The 25,943-nt window shown below is 33.6% G+C and overlaps 3 protein-coding genes and 2 long non-coding RNA genes across 7 annotated transcripts; 2 read left to right on the forward strand and 3 right to left on the reverse strand.

Annotated features, from left to right (window-relative positions):
- Positions 1 to 614: 614 nt before the first annotated feature.
- On the reverse strand, positions 615 to 1,697 carry LOC116002985. The gene is made up of 3 exons (XR_004094575.1): positions 1,471 to 1,697; positions 1,200 to 1,385; positions 615 to 878 (listed from the first exon to the last, which is right to left on the reverse strand). It is a non-coding gene; the product is annotated as an uncharacterized LOC116002985 (long non-coding RNA).
- Positions 1,698 to 2,365: 668 nt separating this feature from the next.
- Positions 2,366 to 4,515, reverse strand: LOC116001830. 2 transcript variants are annotated; one of them, XR_004094306.1, is made up of 4 exons: positions 4,068 to 4,515; positions 3,222 to 3,324; positions 2,951 to 3,136; positions 2,366 to 2,629 (listed from the first exon to the last, which is right to left on the reverse strand). It is a non-coding gene; the product is annotated as an uncharacterized LOC116001830 (long non-coding RNA). The 2 variants fall into 2 exon arrangements; XR_004094305.1 differs by lacking the exon at positions 4,068 to 4,515 and having other exon boundaries at positions 3,222 to 3,446.
- Positions 4,516 to 10,528: 6,013 nt separating this feature from the next.
- LOC116002690 (nuclear pore complex protein NUP205-like) lies at positions 10,529 to 13,561 on the forward strand. 2 transcript variants are annotated; one of them, XM_031242858.1, is made up of 8 exons: positions 10,529 to 10,822; positions 10,930 to 11,011; positions 11,376 to 11,508; positions 11,872 to 11,995; positions 12,114 to 12,341; positions 12,811 to 12,900; positions 13,059 to 13,217; positions 13,388 to 13,561. In XM_031242858.1, exons 4-8 carry the CDS (start codon positions 11,879 to 11,881, stop codon positions 13,493 to 13,495), a joined length of 702 nt encoding a protein of 233 aa, XP_031098718.1. In that variant the 5' UTR covers positions 10,529 to 10,822; positions 10,930 to 11,011; positions 11,376 to 11,508; positions 11,872 to 11,878; the 3' UTR covers positions 13,496 to 13,561. The 2 variants fall into 2 exon arrangements, with proteins under 2 accessions (XP_031098718.1, XP_031098719.1); XM_031242859.1 differs by lacking the exon at positions 10,930 to 11,011.
- On the forward strand, positions 10,634 to 11,546 carry LOC116001372 (26S proteasome non-ATPase regulatory subunit 10-like). The gene is made up of 2 exons (XM_031241254.1): positions 10,634 to 10,822; positions 11,376 to 11,546. Exons 1-2 carry the CDS (start codon positions 10,634 to 10,636, stop codon positions 11,544 to 11,546), a joined length of 360 nt encoding a protein of 119 aa, XP_031097114.1.
- Positions 13,562 to 15,573: 2,012 nt separating the features above from the next.
- LOC116003017 (methanol O-anthraniloyltransferase-like) lies at positions 15,574 to 21,909 on the reverse strand. The gene is made up of 2 exons (XM_031243201.1): positions 21,405 to 21,909; positions 15,574 to 16,714 (listed from the first exon to the last, which is right to left on the reverse strand). The coding sequence occupies exons 1-2, from the start codon at positions 21,846 to 21,848 to the stop codon at positions 15,743 to 15,745; spliced, it is 1,416 nt and encodes a 471-aa protein (XP_031099061.1). The 5' UTR covers positions 21,849 to 21,909; the 3' UTR covers positions 15,574 to 15,742.
- Positions 21,910 to 25,943: the final 4,034 nt, after the last annotated feature.

Genomic DNA, 25,943 nt, shown 5'->3' on the forward strand with positions numbered 1-25,943 from the left:
AAACAGTCTTAGCATCAAACACTACAAAAAAACGCGAAAATAGCGACGGACGATTTCCGTCGCTAAATATGAGAAATCCGTCGCTAAACTGTTTAGCGGCGGATTAGCGACGGATTTCGTCCGTCGCTAAAATGAGCGTCGTTAGAATTCAGCGACACAATTAATTTCTGTCGCTAGATTTAGCGACGGAAATCAACGGTTTTGACGCTGAAATTTGCGAGGGAATTGCAACGGGCATTTTCGTCGCTAAGTCTAGCGACGGAATATCCGTCGCTAAACCCACAAGAATTCCATCGTTAGACTACTACGACGATGATCTAGTGACGAACTTTGCAAGCGAATAGCTACGGATATTTCCGTCGTTAGACTTAGCAACAAAATGTTCCGTCGCTACGGATTTTTGCCGTCACTATTTCGTGAATATTTCTTATTTTATTTGATAGTTAGCTACGGATTTACTACAATATTTGTCTGTTGCTAAATTTTAATATTTTTTAAAAAAATTACCCGCTAATTAATTTATTTCAAATACCTACATTAAACCTATAATATAATAAATTTATCCGCTAATTAATATCGCATACATGCAATAAACCTATAATATAATACATCAATAATATAATTGCAAAATATATTATATTTAAATATTCATACTCATTAGCAATAACAAAAGTAAAGTTACTATGACAAAAACTATTACAGCTAGCTACTGGACTAAAGATCTTGAACATCAGGCCTCTGCCCATTTCCATGTCGACCCAAAGTGTTGGCAAAAAAATTATGAAGCTCGGCAACAATTTTATCGTCTAACTACAAGAGTATTCTCTTGAGCTTCCTAGCACCATATGTGAAAGCACTCCATATTGTATAGAAATTTCCTGCACAAAGCAATCCAAGATGGAAATCAACACGGGCTTTGGGTCACTAATTTGAGTTTAACAGTTTTGTTAGGACGATATCATAATTATCAGGTTAAAAGTTTAAGACTTAGGGTTCGCTAAATCAAATAATCTGTACACTTATGCATGCATTGCATTCCTCGGTATCAGCATGAATTTATCATGAAATTTATCATGATCAAATCTTCAGAAAGATGTCAAAGCTTCAACATACAATAACATTTGATATAAGGGAGCACAAACAGGACAAAAACCATGGAAAAATAATAATTAGTGAATGAAAAATACAAATTGCATTACCTTTGCTGACACTACGGCCAAGATTTTTATTTTCCTTCAGAGGATCAACTATGGTAAGATGCTTTTGTTGAAAGGTTCTGGAGTTCATGTCATACCCTCTTGAAGAAACAGAAAACATTTTGACACAATATCTAAGAAAATCATTGTTGAGCAGTAACTCACCACCATCATTTTCAGGAACCTCAACTGCAAAAGGAACATGAAATCACCTTGATGAAATAATGCAAAGAAACATATTATGACATACCCCAGTTAGCAAGAAGTTGCTTACCCACAATTTCTGGCAAAGATGATATGCGAGCAAGACCAGTTAAACAAATACAATATGTTTCCCAGTCAAACTTGCTAAAGTAGTCCAAAAATTTGTAGAGGACCTAAAAATTTAGCAGTTTCAATCATTAGAGTTTCCAAATGCGAATAAGAATGCTGGATATGAACATTCAGTGTGAGGTTTGGACATTTGGTTTCAGGAAGTTTAATAATTCAACAGTTTCAATTATTATAATCAGCTCACTCNCCAAGGACGTGGCATAGTGTCCGGAGGAGCCTGCAAAACAGTCTTAGCATCAAACACTACAAAAAAACGCGAAAATAGCGACGGACGATTTCCGTCGCTAAATATGAGAAATCCGTCGCTAAACTGTTTAGCGGCGGATTAGCGACGGATTTCGTCCGTCGCTAAAATGAGCGTCGTTAGAATTCAGCGACACAATTAATTTCTGTCGCTAGATTTAGCGACGGAAATCAACGGTTTTGACGCTGAAATTTGCGAGGGAATTGCAACGGGCATTTTCGTCGCTAAGTCTAGCGACGGAATATCCGTCGCTAAACCCACAAGAATTCCATCGTTAGACTACTACGACGATGATCTAGTGACGAACTTTGCAAGCGAATAGCTACGGATATTTCCGTCGTTAGACTTAGCAACAAAATGTTCCGTCGCTACGGATTTTTGCCGTCACTATTTCGTGAATATTTCTTATTTTATTTGATAGTTAGCTACGGATTTACTACAATATTTGTCTGTTGCTAAATTTTAATATTTTTTAAAAAAATTACCCGCTAATTAATTTATTTCAAATACCTACATTAAACCTATAATATAATAAATTTATCCGCTAATTAATATCGCATACATGCAATAAACCTATAATATAATACATCAATAATATAATTGCAAAATATATTATATTTAAATATTCATACTCATTAGCAATAACAAAAGTAAAGTTACTATGACAAAAACTATTACAGCTAGCTACTGGACTAAAGATCTTGAACATCAGGCCTCTGCCCATTTCCATGTCGACCCAAAGTGTTGGCAAAAAAATTATGAAGCTCGGCAACAATTTTATCGTCTAACTACAAGAGTATTCTCTTGAGCTTCCTAGCACCATATGTGAAAGCACTCCATATTGTATAGAAATTTCCTGCACAAAGCAATCCAAGATGGAAATCAACACGGGCTTTGGGTCACTAATTTGAGTTTAACAGTTTTGTTAGGACGATATCATAATTATCAGGTTAAAAGTTTAAGACTTAGGGTTCGCTAAATCAAATAATCTGTACACTTATGCATGCATTGCATTCCTCGGTATCAGCATGAATTTATCATGAAATTTATCATGATCAAATCTTCAGAAAGATGTCAAAGCTTCAACATACAATAACATTTGATATAAGGGAGCACAAACAGGACAAAAACCATGGAAAAATAATAATTAGTGAATGAAAAATACAAATTGCATTACCTTTGCTGACACTACGGCCAAGATTTTTATTTTCCTTCAGAGGATCAACTATGGTAAGATGCTTTTGTTGAAAGGTTCTGGAGTTCATGTCATACCCTCTTGAAGAAACAGAAAACATTTTGACACAATATCTAAGAAAATCATTGTTGAGCAGTAACTCACCACCATCATTTTCAGGAACCTCAACTGCAAAAGGAACATGAAATCACCTTGATGAAATAATGCAAAGAAACATATTATGACATACCCCAGTTAGCAAGAAGTTGCTTACCCACAATTTCTGGCAAAGATGATATGCGAGCAAGACCAGTTAAACAAATACAATATGTTTCCCAGTCAAACTTGCTAAAGTAGTCCAAAAATTTGTAGAGGACCTAAAAATTTAGCAGTTTCAATCATTAGAGTTTCCAAATGCGAATAAGAATGCTGGATATGAACATTCAGTGTGAGGTTTGGACATTTGGTTTCAGGAAGTTTAATAATTCAACAGTTTCAATTATTATAATCAGCAGGAAGTTTAATAATTCAACAGTTTCAATTATTATAATCAGCTCACTCAGGTTGTTGGGTATAAAATAAAACCATAACTAATAACCACAAAGTAATGTGAGTTTTAGTTTCCAAAGATCAGTAGATCAGAAGGTTTAGCTTGGTACAACACTTTGTCTAACTTAGTACAATGTTTGCAGGTATGAAAACAAATTACAAAGAAATAATAAAATACAAAACAAAACAAAATTAACACAAAATAAAGTTTTAAAATTAAACAAGTAAAATCACATTCGTGTGTATGTATAGATTACAAACAGGTGCCTCTCTGTATCATGGATTCATAACTGGGTATAGATATATTTAACAGGTGGTTCAATTTTTACAATAACGAATTGTTAAACCATAATAATAAGCTCTATGTCTTTTAGGTTTTAAAAACTAAAACCACAGAGACCACCTATTTGATTAAAAGAGATGTCAACAACAATATTTTGTAAAATACACTTCAAAAGCTTGACCTGTGCAATAAGAAATCCAAACATCAGGAGAGAATTTTTAAATTTAAGATTTAAAAAATAAAAGAAGCTGAACTGTAAGCTAGGAGCAAGTGATCATATATTCAAACCCAGTCAAACTTGCTAAAGTAGTCTAGCTACACTACTAGTCTAGGGTGGGCGGTGGGCAACGAACACGAGCGGCGCACAAGTCAGGATCGGCAGCGGCAGTGGAGAGGAGAGGAGGCAGAGAATACAGTAGATACGGCAAATATGGCAGAGGCAGCGTATCGCAAACTGAAGGTCGGCTATCGCAGCGGTCGGCGGTGGAGGCAAGCTGTCGCAGCGGTCGGCGGTGGAGGTAAGCTGTAGCAGCGGTGGGCGGTGGGTGGGCGGCGGTAGTCTCTTGCGTTGCGTTGGGCGAGCGTTCTCTTGCGTTAAGTCTTGCTCAATATGTTAGGGTTTGGAATTTGGGCATCGTTCTCTTGGATAATTATGTTAAGTCTAGCGACGGACATAATCTCCGACGCTAGACTTAACCAAACCTACAACTTTGGTGTAAATCTAGCGACCGATATTATATCCGTCGCTAGATTATTTTTTTAAAAAAAAACAGCGTTCTCTTGTGTTTAATATCAAAGTAGCAACGGACATCATATCCGTCGCTACATAGCGACGGATAATAATTCCGTCGCTAGACTTAACCGAAACCGGCAACGTTATCCGTCGCTAGATTGTTTAAAAAAAAAACATATGCATTAATTTAGCGACGGATATCATAATCCGTCGCTAGGATCTTTAATAAAATGTGCGAAACTTTAGTGACGGAAGACGAATCCGTCGCTAGACTATTTTATAAAATAACTATGTACACATTTAGCAACGGAAATGAAAATCCGTCGCTAAAATGTAAAGACAAACGCAACTCGGTTGAAAATATAGCGACGGATAAATATATCCGTCGCTAATCTGTAGCAATTAAAATTCCCGCAAAAATTCTGTCGCAAATTCGTCACAAATCCGTCTCTAATTTTTGCGCGAAAATTCACCACCAAAATTAGCTACGTATTTAGCGATGGAAAAAATCCGTCGTAATATCCGTCACTAAATGTCCATTTAACAAAAAAATGAAAATTTGTCACTAAGTTGTCGCTAATCCGTCGTTAACTTAGCAACGGAAAGGATCCGTTGCTAAATCCCTCGTTATTTTCGCGTTTTTTTGTAGTGAAAGGGAAAACTCATCTCATTAAATCGGATGTGTCTACACACATATATCTTATTAGTTAGTAAATCCATGCACCTATACCCTCTAAAAGACTCAAGATATCCTAGGAAGACACACGGAGAAGACCTATAAGACATTTTGTGAAGATTGTAAGGGCGCAAATGCGGATAGCACAGACGACCAAAAACACGAAGAAAGGAATAAGAAGGAGGAGATTTGTGTAACATAAGATGAGGACTGGAATTTTGTAGAATGGATGAAGGCATTTTATTGATGAGGAAAACATCAGTTTCAAAAGCATAAGGCCATAAATGAGAGGGAACAGAGTCATGAGCCATGAGGGCAAAACCAGTTTCAACAACATGCCTATGTTTTCTTTCTACACGACCATTCTGTTCATGAGTATAAGCACATGACTGCCTATGATTAATACCAAGTTGCACAAATGATCAAAGACAACATGTATATCAGATTTGAGTTTTATAGGAAAGTACCTAGTAAAGCGAGAATAGTCGTCGACAAAAAGAGTAAAATTACGATAACCATCGGAGGAGAGCACAAGAGTTAGCCCCCAAATGTTAGTATAAACTAAATCTAAAACATCCAAACTAACAGACTCAACACGTGGCAATGGGAAACGTGCAAATACACACATTTGACACGCAGAACACAAGCTAGAAGTACAACAAACATTTTTATTAGACTCACTAACCGAACAGGACTGAACAACGTGACTAAGAACACGCTGGTGTGGATAACCTAGATGATCGTGCTAGGTAGAAGGCGAAGCACGTGCAGACAAAAACGCTGAAGGAGAAGGACGAGAAACCGACAGGGTGTAGAGCCCACTAAAGCTATTGCATTGTAGAAGGATTTTCTTGGTCTGAATATCCTTCAGAACAAAAAACGAGGTGTGAAACTAGAAAAAAAAAAGACATTATTATCAGATACAAAACGTTGAACAAATAATAAGGAAGTAGATAGATAGAGACACTACTACAAAAATACCTTTTTACATCGGTTATTTTGGGCATACGACGTCTGTTATTTTTCGACGTAGATCTAGCAGACGTTATAAATAAATTATATGGCGTCAGTTTTTAAAACCGACGTCGTATATTACTTTTAATTTTTAAAATAAGCACATACGACGTCAGTTTTTATATAAAACCGACGTCTTACCTATTTTTTTTTAAATAGATATGTATAAAAATCGACGTCATATCAATTTTTAATTAAAAAGAAAACTGAAGAACACGACTAGCTACATACTGCATATATAATAACAACAACAACAACAACAACAACTAGTAACTACTGCATATCTAATATAATATTACTACACTAGTGTATTACCCGTGCGATGCACGGATAAATTTTTTAATTATATGTTTATATAATAAAATTAATGATGAATTATAAATAATTCTAATATTTGAAATTATAAGATTTGTATATTGGTGTTGAAATTGATTACTTAAAAATTATATTAGGAAAAAGTCTAAACAAAAAAATAGAACGAAGAGAAGGGCTAATTGATACACAGTATTATTTTAAGTAACAAAAATCAAATGAAGGGAATCTCTATGTTTAATTACGATTAAAGTGTTAAACACCCAGGTTGATATTATGGACATAATATGTGTATATTTAATTTCTTTTAATTATATACATAATATATGTATGTTTATTTTCATTTAATTATCCACCGTAATACGTGTATGTTTAATTTTATATATGGACAGAAAAAGTTACCATTAATTTCAATAAAAATGAGGTCATTTTATTATGACTACAATATAGTAATTAAGGAGTATATATTATACTTAATTAATATTATGCTAATTATGGCATCCATGTAATCTGAATAATTATGATAAATAAGGAGTATATATTATTCTTATTAAAATAATATGTGTATGTTTAATTTTGGACGTAATATGTGTATGTTTAATTTTCTATATGGGCAGAAAAATTTATCATTAATTCCAATAAAAAGAGATCATTTTATTATGATTACAATATAGTACTTAGGAAAAAGAGATCATTTTATTATGATTACAATATAGTACTTAGGGAGTTTATATTATACTTAGTTGATTACAATATAGTACTTAGGGAGTTTATATTATACTTAGTTTGTATTAATTCCTTAATTGCCATAATTTTTAAGATTTTATTCAAAAGTAATCAAAAGAAGTGCATGGATAATTGATATTATTTGAAATAAAAAAAAATATAAAATCATCCTAAGAAAGGATTCTCTATGTTTAATTACCATAATAAATTTAGGTGTTAAATATGGTTGTTAATTACCATTTAGATGGTAAATAATATAGTGTAATTGTCTATATAGATTATCATAATAATAAACGGGTTAACATATGTATCAGTATTATATATAAAAAAGGAAGGAAGCCTTTTAGGTAAATTATATTAGAAAAAGTCAATTTATTAAAATATTATAGGAAAATTATATTAGAGAAATTATATTAGAAAATTGATTAGCTGTTATCAATCCTGGTAATTTTTTCTATTTGTAACTATAAAGGATTTAATAGGAAAATTTAATTAGGATCTTAATAATTGGATTATTATTATTATTATTAGTCCTAACTATAATCCATCTATTATTATTTTTGTTGTTGTTCCTATAAATTCATTCCTTAATTCTTGAATTCCTTAACTCCTTAAATCCTTAATCTCATAAAAGATACAATGGAGGTACGATGATATAATTGTTGGAATGCATGAATTAATTATGAAATATATATATATATATATATATATATATATATATATATATATATATATATATATATGAAATTAATTCATAAATTCCGTAATTAGAAACATAGAAACATTCTATTTAATCATATTTATCATAACAATTACATACATACATTATATCATATCATATATATGAGTGCATAATAATAAAAGAATATACTAATATATATGAAATTAATTCCTTAATTATACCGGTTCTACATTCATCATTACATACATAGATAGGAAAAATTTTACACTGAAAATGTCTACCGCTATTGCCCATCACAAAGGCTCCATATGAGTAATTGCTTTTAAAAAAAATATTGTTCTTTGCTTCTGGTATGGCTATGGGACTTTCTTTTGGGTTATGCTCTCTATTTAGTTCATTCCAAACAGGACACTAATTTTACACTCCTACGCTCTTATTTTATCTAATTACCTTAAGCGTGTGATGGGGAATGGAGAAGATCAAGATTGCAATATTCAATTTGTCTCCATTGTATTTATAGGTGTAAAATGTGATAAACATAATTTGACAATTTTTGTTAAAAGGAAGTTTAATTAATTATTTAATTCTTATTCTAATTATTATTATTATTATTATTATTATTATTATTATTATTATTATTATATAGATATTTGATATTGCAAAAATGCCCTTGAATTTGGGCGGAAAATTTTGGCTAGGCACTTCTATATATATAACTTTAATTTTAATTTTTAGAATTAGGACTTAGATTTAAAAATATATATTATAAATTACAATTATTTAATATTGTGACTAGGAGTTGACGGGGATGGGGAATATTTCCAATTCCTCGCCGGGGACGGGGACGGGGAGTATACTCCCCGCCCCGTTGCCATCCCCAAACGCAGTTGCCGCGGCACAAGAAGAAGTCGTGCACGGAGTCGTTGGAAGCTTATATACTCAAACCACGGCACAAGATCTCCAAGTCACGCAGGGCAGAAATTACCTCAACTTATTCTTGGGTGATGGCGTGGTAACCAAATTATGCATTCTTGCTACCAACTAACCTAGGTTAGTGCTGTTGTTGCATGTTGAATGGCCTAGACACACACTTGGAGGTCCACGGGCGAAACTGGTGCTCTAAGCCCTTGCTACCCATTGCAACGGTTGTTGTTGAGTTGGTCATGAAGATCACGTGAGTTTTTCGGTTGGGCGTTGATTTTTCCGTTTGTTTTCTGGTGTGGATGGTAAATCAAAAGATGTTTGATTAGGGTTGCCCCTGGGTTTTGTCGATCTCAAGGTAAGTCAAATTGGAAGCATTGTCTAGTTCTTAATCTAGGGAATACCTTGCAACTTCCGCATTCGCTTTATCACAATCAATCAAAGAATAAAGAGTAGTTGTTGTAGTGTCAAACGAAACTAGTGTCAAAAGAATAAAGATTGAAATCACTTAAAGAAACTAGGAAGTGAATTGCAAGTGGACATGATGCTTCATCGTGTGTCTAAGGTCTAGGAGAATTGTCTTGTGTGATCAGTTATTCCCGGATGGTTTTGCGAATACCTTTCAACAATCGGTCTACTAAGTTCTCCCTAGCTTTGGAGTGCTTTTTAGGCAACCAAGAGGCTTAGGAGCATTTTCACAAACACTTTGCCTACACCACCTAACCTACTCACACATTTGAATCTAGAATAGGAAATCAAGGTTGATATGAGCTACATCAAGTCTAGCCATATCTTGCCTAGCCTTGATGCCTTGGATTATTCAATGAGTTGGCCAACCTCAAGGAAAACACACAAATCATCAACAATGAACAAGAATAATTCCTCCAATCCACACAATCCAATCTCCAATTTAGAAATGAAGAACTACACTTAGCATCATGTCACTTCACAATTCAATTCCTAATGAAGAAGTTACCTAATCATGATTGTAAATGTAAAACACGACTGACCTAATTGCACAAATTGGAAATAACAATTGAAATCAAAATGCAAAGCAAATCAAAGTAGAATTAGAGATTTACCTAAGTAATAGCAATTGAATTCCAAATCAAAGAACTTGAAAGTAGATCTCCTTCAATAAGATTGAAATGAAAGTACATGTTCCTCTCTCTACAATCTAAGAATGAGTTCTAACTTCTCTCTAGAATGTCTAATTCTCCCTCTAATTTTTTGCCAATATCTTTTTCCAACCTCCACTACTACAGAAATCACATACAACGTCGGCTAAATAATTAGCCGACGTTATATGTTATTTAAATAGTTAAAAATTAAAAAAAAACCTTTAACGTCGGTTATATGGTAATAACCGACGTTAAAGGTTTGAACCTAAAATTACTACGCGATACGACGTCAGCTAGGTGTTTAGCCGACGTCGTATCACAAACGCACACTGTCAACCCTTGATACGACGTCGGCTAGGATATTAGCCGACGTCGTATCACCAAATTCACTTAGCCTCTACGCAATACGACGTCGGCTAGGGCTTTAGCCGACGTCGTATTGCACCGTATTATATATAATGGACCTACAACGTCGGTTATTAGTAATAATCGACGTTGTAGGGTTTATAATAAAGTCATCATTCCCAAATTTAATTTCAGACCAACAACAAAAAATTGAACAAAGCGTCGTCGCCCCCCAAAATTTCAGACCAACATCCCGGATTCGAAACTCTACTTCCCCAGCAAAAACCCTGTAACAAAGCCCTCAGTAGTCAGTACCCGGCATCCATGGCTATGGATATAGATTCAACGAAACCGACTCAAATAAAAGACAAAGACCTCTTCAAGGCCGCTGAATCGGGTAATTCTGAGCTCTTCAAGTCCCTCTCTGATGACCAGCTTCTCAAAGCCCTCGCTCTCCGCAACGAAGATGACCGCTCTCTTCTTCACGTCGCTGTCTCTTCTGCTCACACTGAGGTTCCTTCTTTTATTTCCTAATTTTCCACCTTTCATACTCCGTATTGTATTTTCTAGCTTTGTTGCGGAATTGAAAGGAAAGAAACGTGAATGGGGTTTTCTTTCAGAAATGCAGGCGAGATGCTTGCAATGTAGTAGGAAAACAAATCGTTAGGATTGTGGGTTCTTATCAAAACTGACATATTGTAGGTACACTGTTACCATATTTATAACAGAAGTGGTAGATTATGTTTGTAATGTTTCAGACCAGAAAGATTAAAGTTTGGAGGAATTGTAAATTGTTCCTCAGAGATACTATTGTACTGTTTCTAATTGTTACTTACACTTGTGTGCTACAGTGCTAGAAATTGGGTATTTTACTATTTTAAACCGTTTGTTTGTTTGTTTAATGCTGATAAGAAGTGGTTGTAATTGAACCTTTTCACTTTCAAAAGGCAGATTTCTTCTGTATAAGTGAAAATCAGAATGTTCAATTGTTTTATGCCTTCCGCTTCTGATTTGTTGGATCCGTTAACCCAGTAGTTTAAGGCCATTAATTTGGCGGATGAATCAGGTGGTAAAGATATTGGCTGCTGCTGACTCTTCAATTAGCGGTATAAACAGTGGAGATGAAGAAGGTTGGGTGCCACTGCACTCTGCAGCAAGTAGTGGGAATATAGAAATTGTAGAGATTTTGCTCAGCAGAGGTGAGAAGAAACGGAATTTCTTTGAGTTTTCTTCCTAAATTGAATCCACCACTACTTTGTATAAATGAAAAATATCTCGCAAGTAATCTTCCATGACGTGTGGAACTTTACTTGGGAATTACTTGTGCATCATTGTGCTGAAGGCATTTCTAAATATCAGCACTAGATTTCGTCCTGTACCCCTTACACATCTTGGTGGTAGCCAATGATCTACATTTTTTGTGAAGTGAGAGAGATGAACCACTTTGGCTGATTTGCCCAAAGTCCCCCCTACACTTGCTAATATAGAGAATGAAACTGCTACCAACACTCTTCATTGTTTTGTGTGGATTTCTATTTGACTGTTTTCGCACAATTTTGCAGATAACACATGGCCTCCTTTTTTTCTCTTGTGGTTGCTTTAGTATCAGATGCATTGAGTGCAGTTCCTGATAAAGCATCTATCTTGACTAGAGATGCTTCATTTCGGCATGAATTCCAGGAATCTGTAAGTAGAACTAATGCTTTTTGAATATCTGATTATTGCTATTTTTATGAATTAGAACTTGTGACTGTTCCTCTAGGTAATGGTTACTGTGGAAGATCCTGTGTGACTGTTCCTCTAGGTAATGGTTACTGTGGAAGATCCTGTTGTTAAAGGCTATGTTAGTTGTGTAAGGCATGCTTGGCTTGTACATTTAATGTTAATCCATGATGGAGTTGATGCTCAAGAGACGGGGCCTATTGTCTCGTCACATGACCTGCGACACATTAACACATGCTTGGATGTCATATTCTCTGACAATGTTTTCCAGTTTTGGATGAAGAACATTCTTCAAACTCCTGCTTATCAGGTTAGTGTTACTTGTGATGTACAGTACACTTGTCACAATTTGGCTATTTGGTAATCTGCTCATAAAATTTCAACATTAAAGGATATAGTACCCTGGTTCTTTACTTTTCAACCGTAGGGGTTGGTTTGTCTGTCTTTGGTTAATTCTTGTGCAATTGAATTCTTCTTTATNTAATTCTTGTGCAATTGAATTCTTCTTTATATGTAATGGTATTATTTACTCATAGGTTAAATAGTACATTAAGCCTGGAGCTTTTAGCAAATTACAAAGTAATACTGACTTTGAACTTCATGAGAGCAAAAAGGGTTAATAAAGATATTGAAAAGATGTCTAGTTCTTTGCCTCTGTATAATTTTATCCATTCTTGAGCTAGACATTTTACACATTATACTTGTTATTCTAAATTACAATTATTTGCATTTTTTGCTCAAGCCAAACTGACTTTAGGTTCTCTCTTTTATGTGGGCAGAACGACGATGAGGATATGGTTTATATGTATAATGCTTATTTGCACAAGATGATGACCTGCTTTCTGTCTCATCCTCTTGCCCGAGATAAGGTTTGTACATTTTCCTCTCAAGCCTAGACTGTAAGCATAGTTTCTTTTCCCTTTTGGGATGTTTACAATATGTTCTCTTACTGTTAACATAAACTTCTCATATTCCTTTTCTAGTCTTTCTATCTTATAGTTTACAGTGCCTTACTGTCTTTTGAAAGGTCAAAGAAGTAAAAGACAAGGCTATGACTGAACTTAGTCCATATCGCATGGCCAGTTCTCATAACCATATGGTGGATAGAAGCATGCATGCTCAGAAGACTGAACCAGCACCTCAAGCTTTTATCTCTCTTTTAGAGTTTGTTAGTGAAATTTATCAGGTTAGTGCATTTTTAATGTTATTATTGTTGCCACTCTTATTATTATTATTATATTATTATTATTATTGTTATTATTATTATTATTATAATATATTTCTCATTCAAATTTTAAAAATACTAGCTTAAATTAGCTTATAATTATTATTTATTACTTTTCAACATTATTATAGATAGTGGAGAGAGTTGGTTCATTGAGCTACAATCAACAAGAGATTGATGAAGTTAGAGACACATGGGCCAAGTACTTCATTGTTGAATGGATTAATACATTGCATTAGTATGTGAAATAGTAATTTGAGATGTATGTATTGCTTTTATTGCTTTTGGTACAAAGTTTGGGAGAAGATTACGGCTTGTATTAATTAATATAGATAATTTTTGATGAACTTGTATTATTAATTATTATCAATTGTGAGATTTATTGCTTTTATTAATTTTGATATTATAAATATAAATTGTACAGGTTTTGAATGTGATTGTGATAGCTATATATATTTGAGCAGGTTTTGGGTGTAAATAGAAAAATAAAATGAATATTTTTTTTAAAAAAATTACCCTATAACGTCGGCTAGTCTTATTAGCCGACGTTGTAGGGTAATTTTTTTGTTTTTAAATTACCTACAACGTCGGCTATTTGTAAAGAGCCGACGTTGTAGGGTATTTTATTTGTAAACTACTAAAATACCCTACAACGTCGGCTATTTACAAATAGCCGACCTTGTATGTAATTGGAAAACTACTAAAATACCCTATAACGTCGGCTCTTTACAAATAGCCGACGTTGTAGGGAATTTAAAAACAAAAAAATTACCCTACAACGTCGGCTAATAAGACTAGCCGACGTTGTAGGGTAATTTTTTTGTTTTTAAATTCCCTACAACGTCGGCTATTTGTAAAGAGCCGACGTTGTAGGGTATTTTAGTAGTTTTCAAATTACCTACAACGTCGGCTATTTGTAAAGAGCCGACGTTATAGGGTATTTTAGTAGTTTTCAAATGACCTACAACGTCGGCTATTTGTAAAGAGCCGACGTTGTAGGGTATTTTAGTAGTTTTCAAATTACCTACAACGTCGGTTATTTGTAAAGAGCCGACGTTGTAGGGTATTTTAGTAGTTTTCAAATTACCTACAACGTCGGCTATTTGTAAATAGCCGACGTTGTAGGGTATTTTATTTGTTTTTAAGTTACCTACAACGTCGACTATTTGTAAATAGCCGACGTTGTATGTGTACCTTACAACGTCGGTTAACATTTAGCCGACGTTGTATGTGTACCCTTACAACGTCGGCTAACATTTAGCCGACGTTGTATGTGTACCCTTACAACGTCGGCCATATCAACGTCGGATTTTAGCCGACGTTAAAGGGTCCATTTAGCGGACGTTAAAAGCCGTCTGTGTAGTAGTGCTCCTTTGAAATATCTAATCTAACTCCTTAAATAACTTTATCCTCTTGCACTTGGTCTTCAAAAATTGCGTCATGGCCATTCCACGCATGAATCCATGCGCGTGGACTTTTCACTTAATCTCCACTTCCCCTTCTCCACACGTGGAAGTGAGCGTGGAAGTATCTGGATATTTTCCATGCCACATTCCACGCGTGGAAGTGGACGTGGACCCTCCATGGTTCCTCCTCTTTTGGTTGTTTCTTTGCCAAGTTCATATGCTTCCCCTTTAAGCCTCAAGAACCTATAAAACCATCTAACGTATGCCAAGAGTAGAGCTTTGCAATTGATTAGCACATTAGAGCATAAAACACCATAGATTAGTCACAAAAGGATATCAAATAAGCACAATTTCACCCCTAAATTAGACCCTTAACCTAGGTATCTTTGGCACTTATCAGGCGTGTCTACTAGTAGTGCCATTGAAGTTCACGTTGCGGGAACCATGGGAGTTGTCTGATCCAGATTGTGCCACTATTCAAATCTTATTGAAGAGAAAGACAGATGTATGTCATAGCGTATTTGAGAATTGATCTTAGGCTCTCAATGAAAGCACTAGTGAAGGTAAGAATGTTACTGAAAAGTAATTACGAATAAGTAAATAGACAAGTAATAGTATTGATGATAGTTTGAGTACAAGATTGTGTGTGTCCGCTACCTACTACGGGGGCCAACCAGTTATACTAGTTAATGGGTAATTAATCCAGTTTAATAAGTACAATGACTTCATACTCAATACCCCTAATAACTGCAACATCATCCTCAATAAGTGCAGTAGCTATATATGTGTTAAGTGCAATGAACCGTTTCACCATCGCGCCTATTTGATTGTCTTAATTGCTTTGACTTCATAGTTGACCAAGAGTGTTTCGGATTGGATCCAAGACCGCGTAGTTATCCAATTATGAATTAACCCATCACAAAGTATTAGAATAAAAATTAAACATTGAGTTACAAGGCTGAATATGAAGTAAACATAGAACCACAAATATACATATTGTTGTATTTAGAAAATTATGAAAATAAGAATTCAGAGTATTTGAGTGTAACGATCATCGATCCCCTATGGTGTCGCTTTAATTTACGACGAACTAGTCATCTTCTTGAACTCATGTGTAAAAATTTGCATATATACATGAGGCAGAGCTATAGGTACCAAAATGCTCTTCTCAGTAGTATTGTCGCTGCTCTTCGGACGTTCTAAGAAAGTAACCCCGTAAGCTGCAATGGAAGCCCCGGCGTATATTGCATCCCCCCATCCAAAATCTATCTTCTCCATACCAATCCTCGATATGTCCGAAACCAACATATTCCTCAACACTGACATCCTGGGTCGGCCCCTAGTCACCATGAAATCAATCACCGACTTGACGTAATCAGCATTTACTTTGTTCTTGGCCTCTCTAATCAACTGGATGGCGTAAGTAATGGGGCTGTCGCACAACAGCTTGGCGGTGGAGGTGGCAGATTGCATTACAATGGCGTTGCCGTAGTATCCAAGGGAAAGTTTTAGCCCCGCCAAGGACTTTTGGCGCATATCTGTAGGAAAAGTAAGTCGGACAGTGGCGTTGGGATTGGGTTGCAGAGCAATTGTGCGACATTTCCACAAACAAGCAGTAATCAGCTCAAACGTGGTGCACCGACCATAATCTTGAGCCATGGCTTGGTCTCTGAGGGCTTGGATTTCTTTTGGGCCAACAATGAAAGAACTCTGAACGAAGATGGGTTTCAATATTTTAGGGAAGAAGAAGTAAAGAGGTTGGGATGCCAGTTTCTCAACGTTGAAAATTTTGCTGGCCCACCACTCGAAGTCAAAGAGCTTGAAATTGTTGCGGAAGCATGTGGCCTCGTACACAGCGTGCGAGCACGTCGGGTTGGGGTTTGCCGTAGCGCTCAACGTCTCTCTATCCCATACCGGCAAAACCAAGGGCGTTGAACCACCTAGCGCTAATTCGCATACTGCCTTTAGAAATAGCACCATCCCGTAGCCGTCAACCATGGTGTGATTGAACCGGACTCCTAGTGCAATACCGCCGCAAGTAAAACGAGTTACCTGACAAATCAAATTAATTCACAATTACAACATATATGATGATCGAGTACAATGTAGTTGATAATATGATGAAGAAACTACCAAGAAAAATGAAATTAGAGAAAAAAGGGAAGTGGGAATTGAAATTGTAAACTGCTTTTAATTCGGAAATTTTTTATGATTGAGAAGAAAAGGGTTGAAGCAATCGATATGGCCTTGCCTACTATTTGCCCCTCTAATAACAGGTTACTCCTAAGTCATATGCCACGTAGATACCACATAAGATGCCACTTAGATTAGCATTTTTAAAAAAATATATTTTTATAAATATTAAAATAATAATGTTTATTTATAAAAAAATAAAAAAAAACATGGCAGCCAAGCTGCCATGGCAATCGTCCAGGGCAGCTTGGCTGCGTCTTGTCCATGGCAGCCATTGCAGCCAAGCTGCCTTGGCAATCGTCCATGGCAGCTTGGCTGCCATGGCTTCATTGGTAGGTTAAAAATATATATAATTAGTTTTTTAACTAATTTTTTTAATTAGACCATATATAATTCGTAGGTTCATAACTATTTTTTTAATTAGTTTTATAAAAAATATATAATTTTTTAAATTTTTAAATAGAATTCCATTATTCCACCTAAGATGCCATGTATGCAAAGTTAATAGGTTACCTTTTGATAACCTCTTAAATATGTTAATTGCACAAGTTTAATAAGTTTAAGGGTTTAATTGAAAGTTTTTTTAAGTTCAAGGGTCTAATGAACTTTGGTATATAATTGGAGGGTCTATTTGACCCTTATCCCAATATAATAAAACAAATAGAATATAAATATATAATAATATGCAATTAAAATTAATGGATATGCACAACGAAAGTAAATTACTCTGAAATATAATATTAGAATATGTTCCCAATAATCCGAACATACAATTAAGGCCCAATTATTTTATTTTATTTTAGCTTTTCTTTTCTTTTTTTTATTTGCTAGCTTGCACGCAATATAATTGGGCGGTATGCCAATTATAGCAGTTCGTGTAGTACTTTGTGACTTTGTCTACGTTACTTGTGAAAGTAGAATAAATTTTTTTATTTATTTTTTAAGTAAATAGGTTAACGGTACATATTTATTTGAGAATATTATCTCTCTACCTACTAAATAATAAATATCAGAGTCATTTCCATTTTTGGTCCTACTATTATTGGAGTATTGCTAATTTTAGTTCAATTCATTAATTTTTGCCAGATTGTGACCAGTCTTATTTAGTCCTTACCACTTTTAGTCCATCGTTAAATTTTCGTCAAATTGCAGTCCAAAATAAGGGTATTTTTTATCTTTTCCTGCTTTGGTCATCTCATTGACCATTTGTAGTGATTTTCCTTACACATTTTAATCCATTGAAGGGGTCCGGCGAAAGCCATGTGAGCCACATCATAAAGCCATATGGCTTTCGCCGGACATCTTCATTGGATGGAAATCTGCAAAGAAAACCACTACAAAGGGTAAAGGAGATGATCAAAGCATAAAAATATCAAAATACTCCTGTTTTAGATAGTTATTTGATGAAAATTTTAACGGTGTACTAAAAGTGACAATCACTAAATAAAATCGGCCGTAATGTGGCAAAAATTAATGAAGTGGACTAAAATTGACAATACCACAATAACAATAGGACCAAAATAGAAATGACTCTAAATATTAACTACAAAATGAGCAGAACATTACGCACGTATGCATGTATGTCTAAGCCAATAACAATAGGCAAAGTATATCATGAAAAAGGTCTAGCATCCATAGTAGATCCTTATCCAAAATGACGTTTTATATTAAGTGTCAACTAGTATATATATTAACTATATATATTTAATGACATCATAGTGCACTATGTTGATAATATTTGTTATATATGTCCATAAAGCTAAACCTTTATATCAATAAACACAAACCTAAATATACATTATATATTCATTCAAACTATAATAGATTCATAATGTCTCTCTATCTCTGTACGTACCAAAAATAATGTTCTCTCTATATGTATAAAAATAAATTTTAATGCATATAAAGTTGAATTTATGTATATAAACAATATACTACACATGCATCATGGTTAATTAATAACATATTTATGCTATATTATGCTCAAAATATTTGTTCTATACGTCCATAAACACTAAACTAAATGTATATTATATATATTTTCATACACTTTATAATAGGTTCATAATATTCCAGTTATCTATTTATAGAAAAAAAGTTTAATATAAATAAATATACTAAACTGGTAAAGTAATAACTTTATGTACCTATATATTTAAAAAAAATTAAAAATTTATCAATATAGATGTAATTTAAAAGATCATAATTTACACTTTTTAATGATATATTTTTTATACATTAATTTTATTTGTACAACATGAAGAAGATAAAATAAATTTAATTTGAAAAAATAAATATATACAAACAGAAAAAATATAGATGTGTTTGGGTGCATGTTGGCCCTGATCCATGATATAAATATTGTGCAGTAAAAAATTATATGGTAGGCCTGGTCCACCTAGTATGGTGGCAATCATTATTGCATGGAGCATGGCCCACACAGTTGTGTGGACGATAAATAAAATATACATTTTTTTATATACTAAAAGTATATTATTTTTGTACATAAAGTACATTATTTAAGTACTAAAAGTACATTATTTTAAAATAATGTACTTTCAATACAAAAATAATGTACTTTTAGTATAATAAAAATGTAACTTATATTCATGGTCCACACAATAATTTGTCACATGAAAGATCCTAATCCAAAATGACATCATTTTATATTAATTGCCAACTAGTATATTGTACTTAATAACGTTATCATGTACTATGTTCATAATATTTGTACTACATGTCCATAAACTTAAATATTAATCTCCATAAAAAATAAACTATATATATATATTTCTAATCGATCGCTCGATAGTAGGTTCATAATGTTCCTTCTATATATTAATTAAACCAATGTTTAATGTACATAAACGTTATATCACAAACACATCTTGTTTAGTAACAGTAATCTTGTACTATGTCCATAATATTTGTTATATATGTTAGCAAACATCTAATTAAATGTACATTATATGTATTTACATTCACACTATAGTAAGTTCATAATGTTTCTTTTATATTTTTATGAAATTAAAGTTTAATGTACATAAACATTATACTACAGACACATCATGTTTAATAAAATTCATCATAGTTGGTTAATCAATTGTGGTCCTCCTAGAAGGACTATAACTGGTTAAAATTTGATAGTTGAAGGACCATGAGTGGTTAACTTGGACCACAAATGGTAACAATTTAAAAGTTAAAGTACCACGAATGATCAATTTAAAAATTTAAGATTATACTTGACAAAGTCACTATATTCAGAGGACCAGATGTTATTACCTCTTATTATATTGTATAACTCAAATTAGAGAGAATGCCAATGAATAAAATGCATGTGTAAAATGCCAATGTTACTATATTGTAACTTGAAAAGCTATTTATAATTGCAATGTAGTTTCCATGTGAACTATGGCGCACACAGTAACATATACTCAACAACATAACGTGCAACACACTCATATTTAAATAACATTATAATTAACATTATTGTATTTTAGATGGGATACACATGTGGAGTATTATATTGCGGCTTAATAGTAGATAGTTTGAGTTGATAATAATCCGATAGACTTAGGATGTGTTTGGTTGACAAGTTTTTGTATAAGGTATGGATATAAAAGTGATTGTTATTGTTTTGTTGACAAGTTTTTAGAATATTATTATGGATTTGGAATACCCCATTAATAAAAATCCTTATTAAATAAAAGGTTTTATTTCCCTTCCTCCTTTCTTCCTCCAACTATTTATAATCATTGTTATTACACCCTACTACCAAGCATGCAAAATACTTTCACCAAAACTCATTACCCTTATCAAGTATATTTGATACCCTTACCCTTCTTTCTTCCTCCTTACCCGGGGTGTGTTTGGTTCGCACATGGAATCGGAATCGGTATGAGTATCAAATACTTGATAAGAGTAATGAGTTTTGGTGAAAGTATTTTGCATGTTTGGTAGTAGGGTAGAATGGAAATGATTATTAATAGTTGGGGAAAAAATGAGGAAGGGAAATGAAACTCTTATTTCATTAGGGTATGAATTTCCAATTAATATGGTATTCCAAACCTATAGTAGTATTATAAAAACCTATCAACCAAATAATAACAATCACTTTGATACTCATACCTTATGTCTAAACCCACCAACCAAACACACTTTAATTTCACTAGAAGTTCCTTGTAGCAATTCCAAATTTAGCCTCAAACTATCATTTTCGTCATTTAACATTCTAGAATGTTTGTTCTCAAAAAAAAAAAAAAACATTCTAGAATGTTATTTTTTGGACAATTTTATTCATTAACATTCAACCAGTTAATACTTAATAGTAAAGTCCTAAGCCAAGTAAATTAGTTGAGTCCAAAAGAATAACAAAAGAAAAATATGAAAAGAAAAAAATGACTTTACTAAAAAAAAGAAAAAAAAAAGTGATCAGAATGACAAAAAAGTATTTAAAAAATAATAGTAAAAATGATAGTTTAAAATTAAATTTGAAATTACCACAAAAAAACTCTAATATGACAGTAATTAAAAGAGAAAGAAAAAGTACCTGAATCAAGAGAAGAGGGCAACCGGTAATCCCTTCGGAGCCAGGGACATTATACTGAAGCTTGCTGAGATAGGGAGATGGGGAGTGTATGAAATCCCCTAATTTGTGAAGCGCAATATTGGCTTCAGCCTTCAAAAACAACACCCCTTCACCGTTACAATCCACAATCAGCTTTTTGTTGGGGCCTTCGAATAGGCGACCGGCTAACGGGTAATAAAACACCAGTGCTTTACCCAATCCTTCCTTGATAACCGAAGCAGGGTCGCGCCCAACCATCGATTCTTTGTTCTCATAAAACCATAGCCCTGGCATTTGGTACCGGAGACTAGCTTGGTCATCCAGGTCTGAAAGCGCCTTTTGTTCTTTCGGCGTCGGGGTTTTGGGTGGCACTAGCTCCGGCTGGCTTAGTTTTATTGAGAATCGTGGAGGAAACGACCACACCATTCTTCAATTCTCAAACACCTACCTGCACTACAACACTTTGAGCTTTTTCTAGGATATATGCCTGCTAGCTGTTTCATTTAATTTGAGTTCAACTGCCAGTGCCTGCAATTTGTATCTTCCACGGTTCCACCTCTACTAACTTTACTCTCACTTTTGCTAATATTATATTATGAAATGAACTGTCAAATTAAATGTCCCTCTTACACTCCTAACATTCATGATTATTTTTAATACCACTCCTAACATTCATAATATAAACAAATGTGTGATATATAAGTTTACCATTTTCACTCCCACTGTTGGGCGGAGGCTGGCAAAGGGCTTAAAGGGCCAAGTCTAATATACTCAAGGTTTTGAAAATGTGTAGCTGTATAAGGAAATCAAGTTGCGACACAACAAAGACGGGTTGGTGGTAAGAGGGAGAATTATTAGGTGGAGGTCGATATATAAAAGCTAAGTCTAGCACCTGCTGGTGGTTGGGAAAGCCCAACACCAAGTGTGTGATTGGTGTTAGGAGGGGATTGTTGGGCGAAAATGGATAAAGGAGGTATATGAAATAAAGTAAAACGTGTTATTTACCTGACAAACCGCATTACAATTACATATGATGAATGTCCAGTGAGTGTAGTTGATGATAAGATGATGAAAAATGAAAATAGAAAATTGTAAACTGAATAATAATTTGAAATTTTGATGAGAAAGAAGAAATTATTTGTATGCAAGCCGCTATGGAGGCTATGACTCTTTTTGGCACAACTTATTTAGGAGCTTATAGTTTATTTTAAGCTACTAATAATAAGCTATAAGCAATTTTACCAACTTTTAAGCATAACAACTAGCTTTAACAGCTCTTCAGATTTCAGTTTCGAGCTTATAGCTTTTCAGTTTTCAGCTAAGTTTGCCAAACATAGTCTAGGAAAGAAAAGCAAGCGATATGCCCTTAATTGCCTTCTCTCTGCACCATTGTATATCATCTGATCCCTATATTCAAGACAATATATATAAAAAGAATTAATACTCAAAATGGTCCATCGATTATAGTAAAATTTACAAATTAATTAGCAACTATCAAGTTTAGCAAATTAAGTCATCAATTATTCAATACTTACTCAATAAGGTCTTCAACTATTCAATTTTTACTTAATAAAGTTCTCAATTATTCAATTCTTACTCATTAAGGTCCTCAACGAAGGATTGCTTTGTGAATTATTGAGTATGAATGGTATAGTTGAGGACCTAATTGGTAAAATTGATAGCTGAGCACTAATTGTGATTATGACATAGTCGAAAGACCATTTTAAGTATTTACTCAAATTATATCTCTTCTATTAATTTAAACAAGTAATTCACCAATGCATCACACCAAATATATTATATATTTATAAATATTAAAAATAAAATTCTTAAAAGTAAAACATCAAAATCAAAATTTAAACTCTTTACAAATATTAAAAGAAAACAAAGATTGCCAAAAAAAAAAAATACAATTTTTTTAGTACTAAAAAAAACAAAATTATACAATTAGAATTTATTAATCTCTGGGGTGAAGTGTGATGGGGATTCACGCATTCGCTCTTGCCTTTAAGTTGTTGGTTCTCCCTCAAGAAAGATGTGCTGGTGAGGTGAGCATTTGTTGATATTTATACTAGAGTAAAGGCTAAAAGTATATGTGAAAAGTCTGATTCTAACACATTGAAAATAACATACAAACAATGTTTTGGAAAACTCAAAAGACACCTTAGAAATAACATCCAGTAATTAATCTTTATTAGCAATCTTTTTCTATAGATATGAAAATGTTGATTGATAAATAGAATATAATGTTTGTCTAGAAACTTCTTCCATTAAGTGGGGAATTTTTTTTTCTTTTTATTTTTCAAAATTTGTGAATTTTTTATACTAGAAGATATACATTAGTTCAATAGTTAATAAATACAATAAAACACATAGAAGATAAAAATATAATATATCTAATTAAAATTAATCAATTTACACAACAAAGGTATATTACTCTGAAATATAATATTACTATGTGTTCCCAATAATCCGACCATATAATTAAGGCCCAATTTATTTTCTTTTATTTTTTTTTTTTGCTAGCTTGCACGTTATATAATTAATATAACAATTGTATAGTAGCAGTTGGTGCAGTGCTTTATGTCTACTTTACTTGTGAAATTAGAATTATGTTTTTCCTTTAAATAAATATATTAATTAACCACCAACATTATTGTATATTTATTTGAGAACAGTATTCTAGTCCAAAATTAAACCACATCAATTTATATTAAGTGCCAATTAGTACATTATATTTGATAACACTATCATGTATGATGTTCATTATATTTGTTCTATATATCTATAAACCAAAATTTAATGTCTATAAATACTAAACTAAATGTACATCTCTATGATAAGTTCATAATGTTTACTCTAATAATATAATATGTATTCCTATTTTTTACTTTACATTTTCAATTATTTATAAGGCTAATCGCATTTTTACATTTTTCTTTCACTTTCAAAATGCCATATCATTAAATCTGCAATTATTCACTATTTATTCTTCACTCATGTAATTCTTCCCTCTTCTCTTTCAAAAACTGTCTCACTATCACATCACATTGTAAAAAAATATCAATAAAATAATACACACACACAGTGTATGTGTGAGTTTCCGTGCAGTTGACCTTCTTAGGTGCGGTTGTGCGGTTGCTTTGGGTGCGTAATTTTCCTTCTTAAGGTGCACGATTTTCCTTCTTAAGGTGCACGATTTTCCTTCTTAAGGTGCGCGATTTGTATGCTTAAGGTGCGTCAGTGTTGAAACTTAAGGTCATTGAACCTAAAGCTTAAGGTGCGTGATTTGTATGCTTATGGTGCGTGAGTTGTTGAAACTTAAGGTACGCCATTTTAAAACCTTAGGTGCGTGGTTTGTGTTCTTAATGTACGTGGTTTGTATACTTAAGGTGCGTCAGCCTAAAGCTTTAAGTGCGCGTGGTTTGTGTACTTAAGATGCGCCATATTGTATTGCTTAAGGTGCGTAACTGCACAACCGCATGGGAACCCTTCCCTATATATATATATATATATATATATATATATATATGATGGTTTTATTGGGACCGGCTCCACCATGCATAAACTGGGTATAGGGGTACGAAATGGGGGTAGATAGGAAGAAAGCGGGAATACATATTGGCCCAGATAGGAAGAAAGTGAGTTTTATTGGGACTGGCTCTAGCTTTAAATAGCATGTACAAAGTCGGAGATATTGGCCCAAAATGGCGGCCCAAAGAATACATAAATAATATATACTATAGCGCTAAGAAATTGAATAGGATCCAAAATGGCGGTCCGATAATAAATAAATAACACGAGCTAAAAGACTAACATATAAAACAAAACTAAATATGTTACCAAAAGGACTCAAACCCTAGCGTGCCGGCAGGAGGCATTTTGTGAGCCAAGGGATACCCTTTAAGGTGAGGGAAAACACCCTATTTATATTGTTGTAGGACTCACGGATCGTTGACAAATGGACGGCATCTGGCAGTCTTCATTCTTGGCCACACACGTTCCTCCCACTACTTTGTTTCCAGCGCACTCACGTGCATAAGTGGAACTTTCTATCCTTTAGTACACAAGGCCTTGATAGTTTGGGTAGTTCATCTTTATGTTATTATGTAGGAGGTTGTGAGTTTGAACTCCCATGATAGCACATCTTATATTATTTTGTTTCAAGCTTCCTCACTTAGCCCAATAGATTTTCATTATTTCTTAATGGATCAACATCCCACTAATAAAGATAGACAACCCACTTGAACGGTTGAACCAAGACTTTCCTAATAAAATGAACTGCAGAGTTTCATGTCTCGATCAATATTATGGCCATGCCTTTGCAATTCTGTAATATATATATATATATATATATATATATATATATATATATAATAATAATAATAATAATAATAACACTAAACAGTATGTATGTAAGTATGTTTATGTAATTTTTTATTTTGACTTATGTTTGGTTTTTTGGTAACTGACCATCGATTTTCGGTCAGTTACAAAGGTAAAAAATCAAGGTCGGTTATG

Source organism: Ipomoea triloba, chromosome 13, assembly GCF_003576645.1.
Source record: "Ipomoea triloba cultivar NCNSP0323 chromosome 13, ASM357664v1".
NCBI classification, from domain to species: Eukaryota; Viridiplantae; Streptophyta; class Magnoliopsida; order Solanales; family Convolvulaceae; genus Ipomoea; species Ipomoea triloba.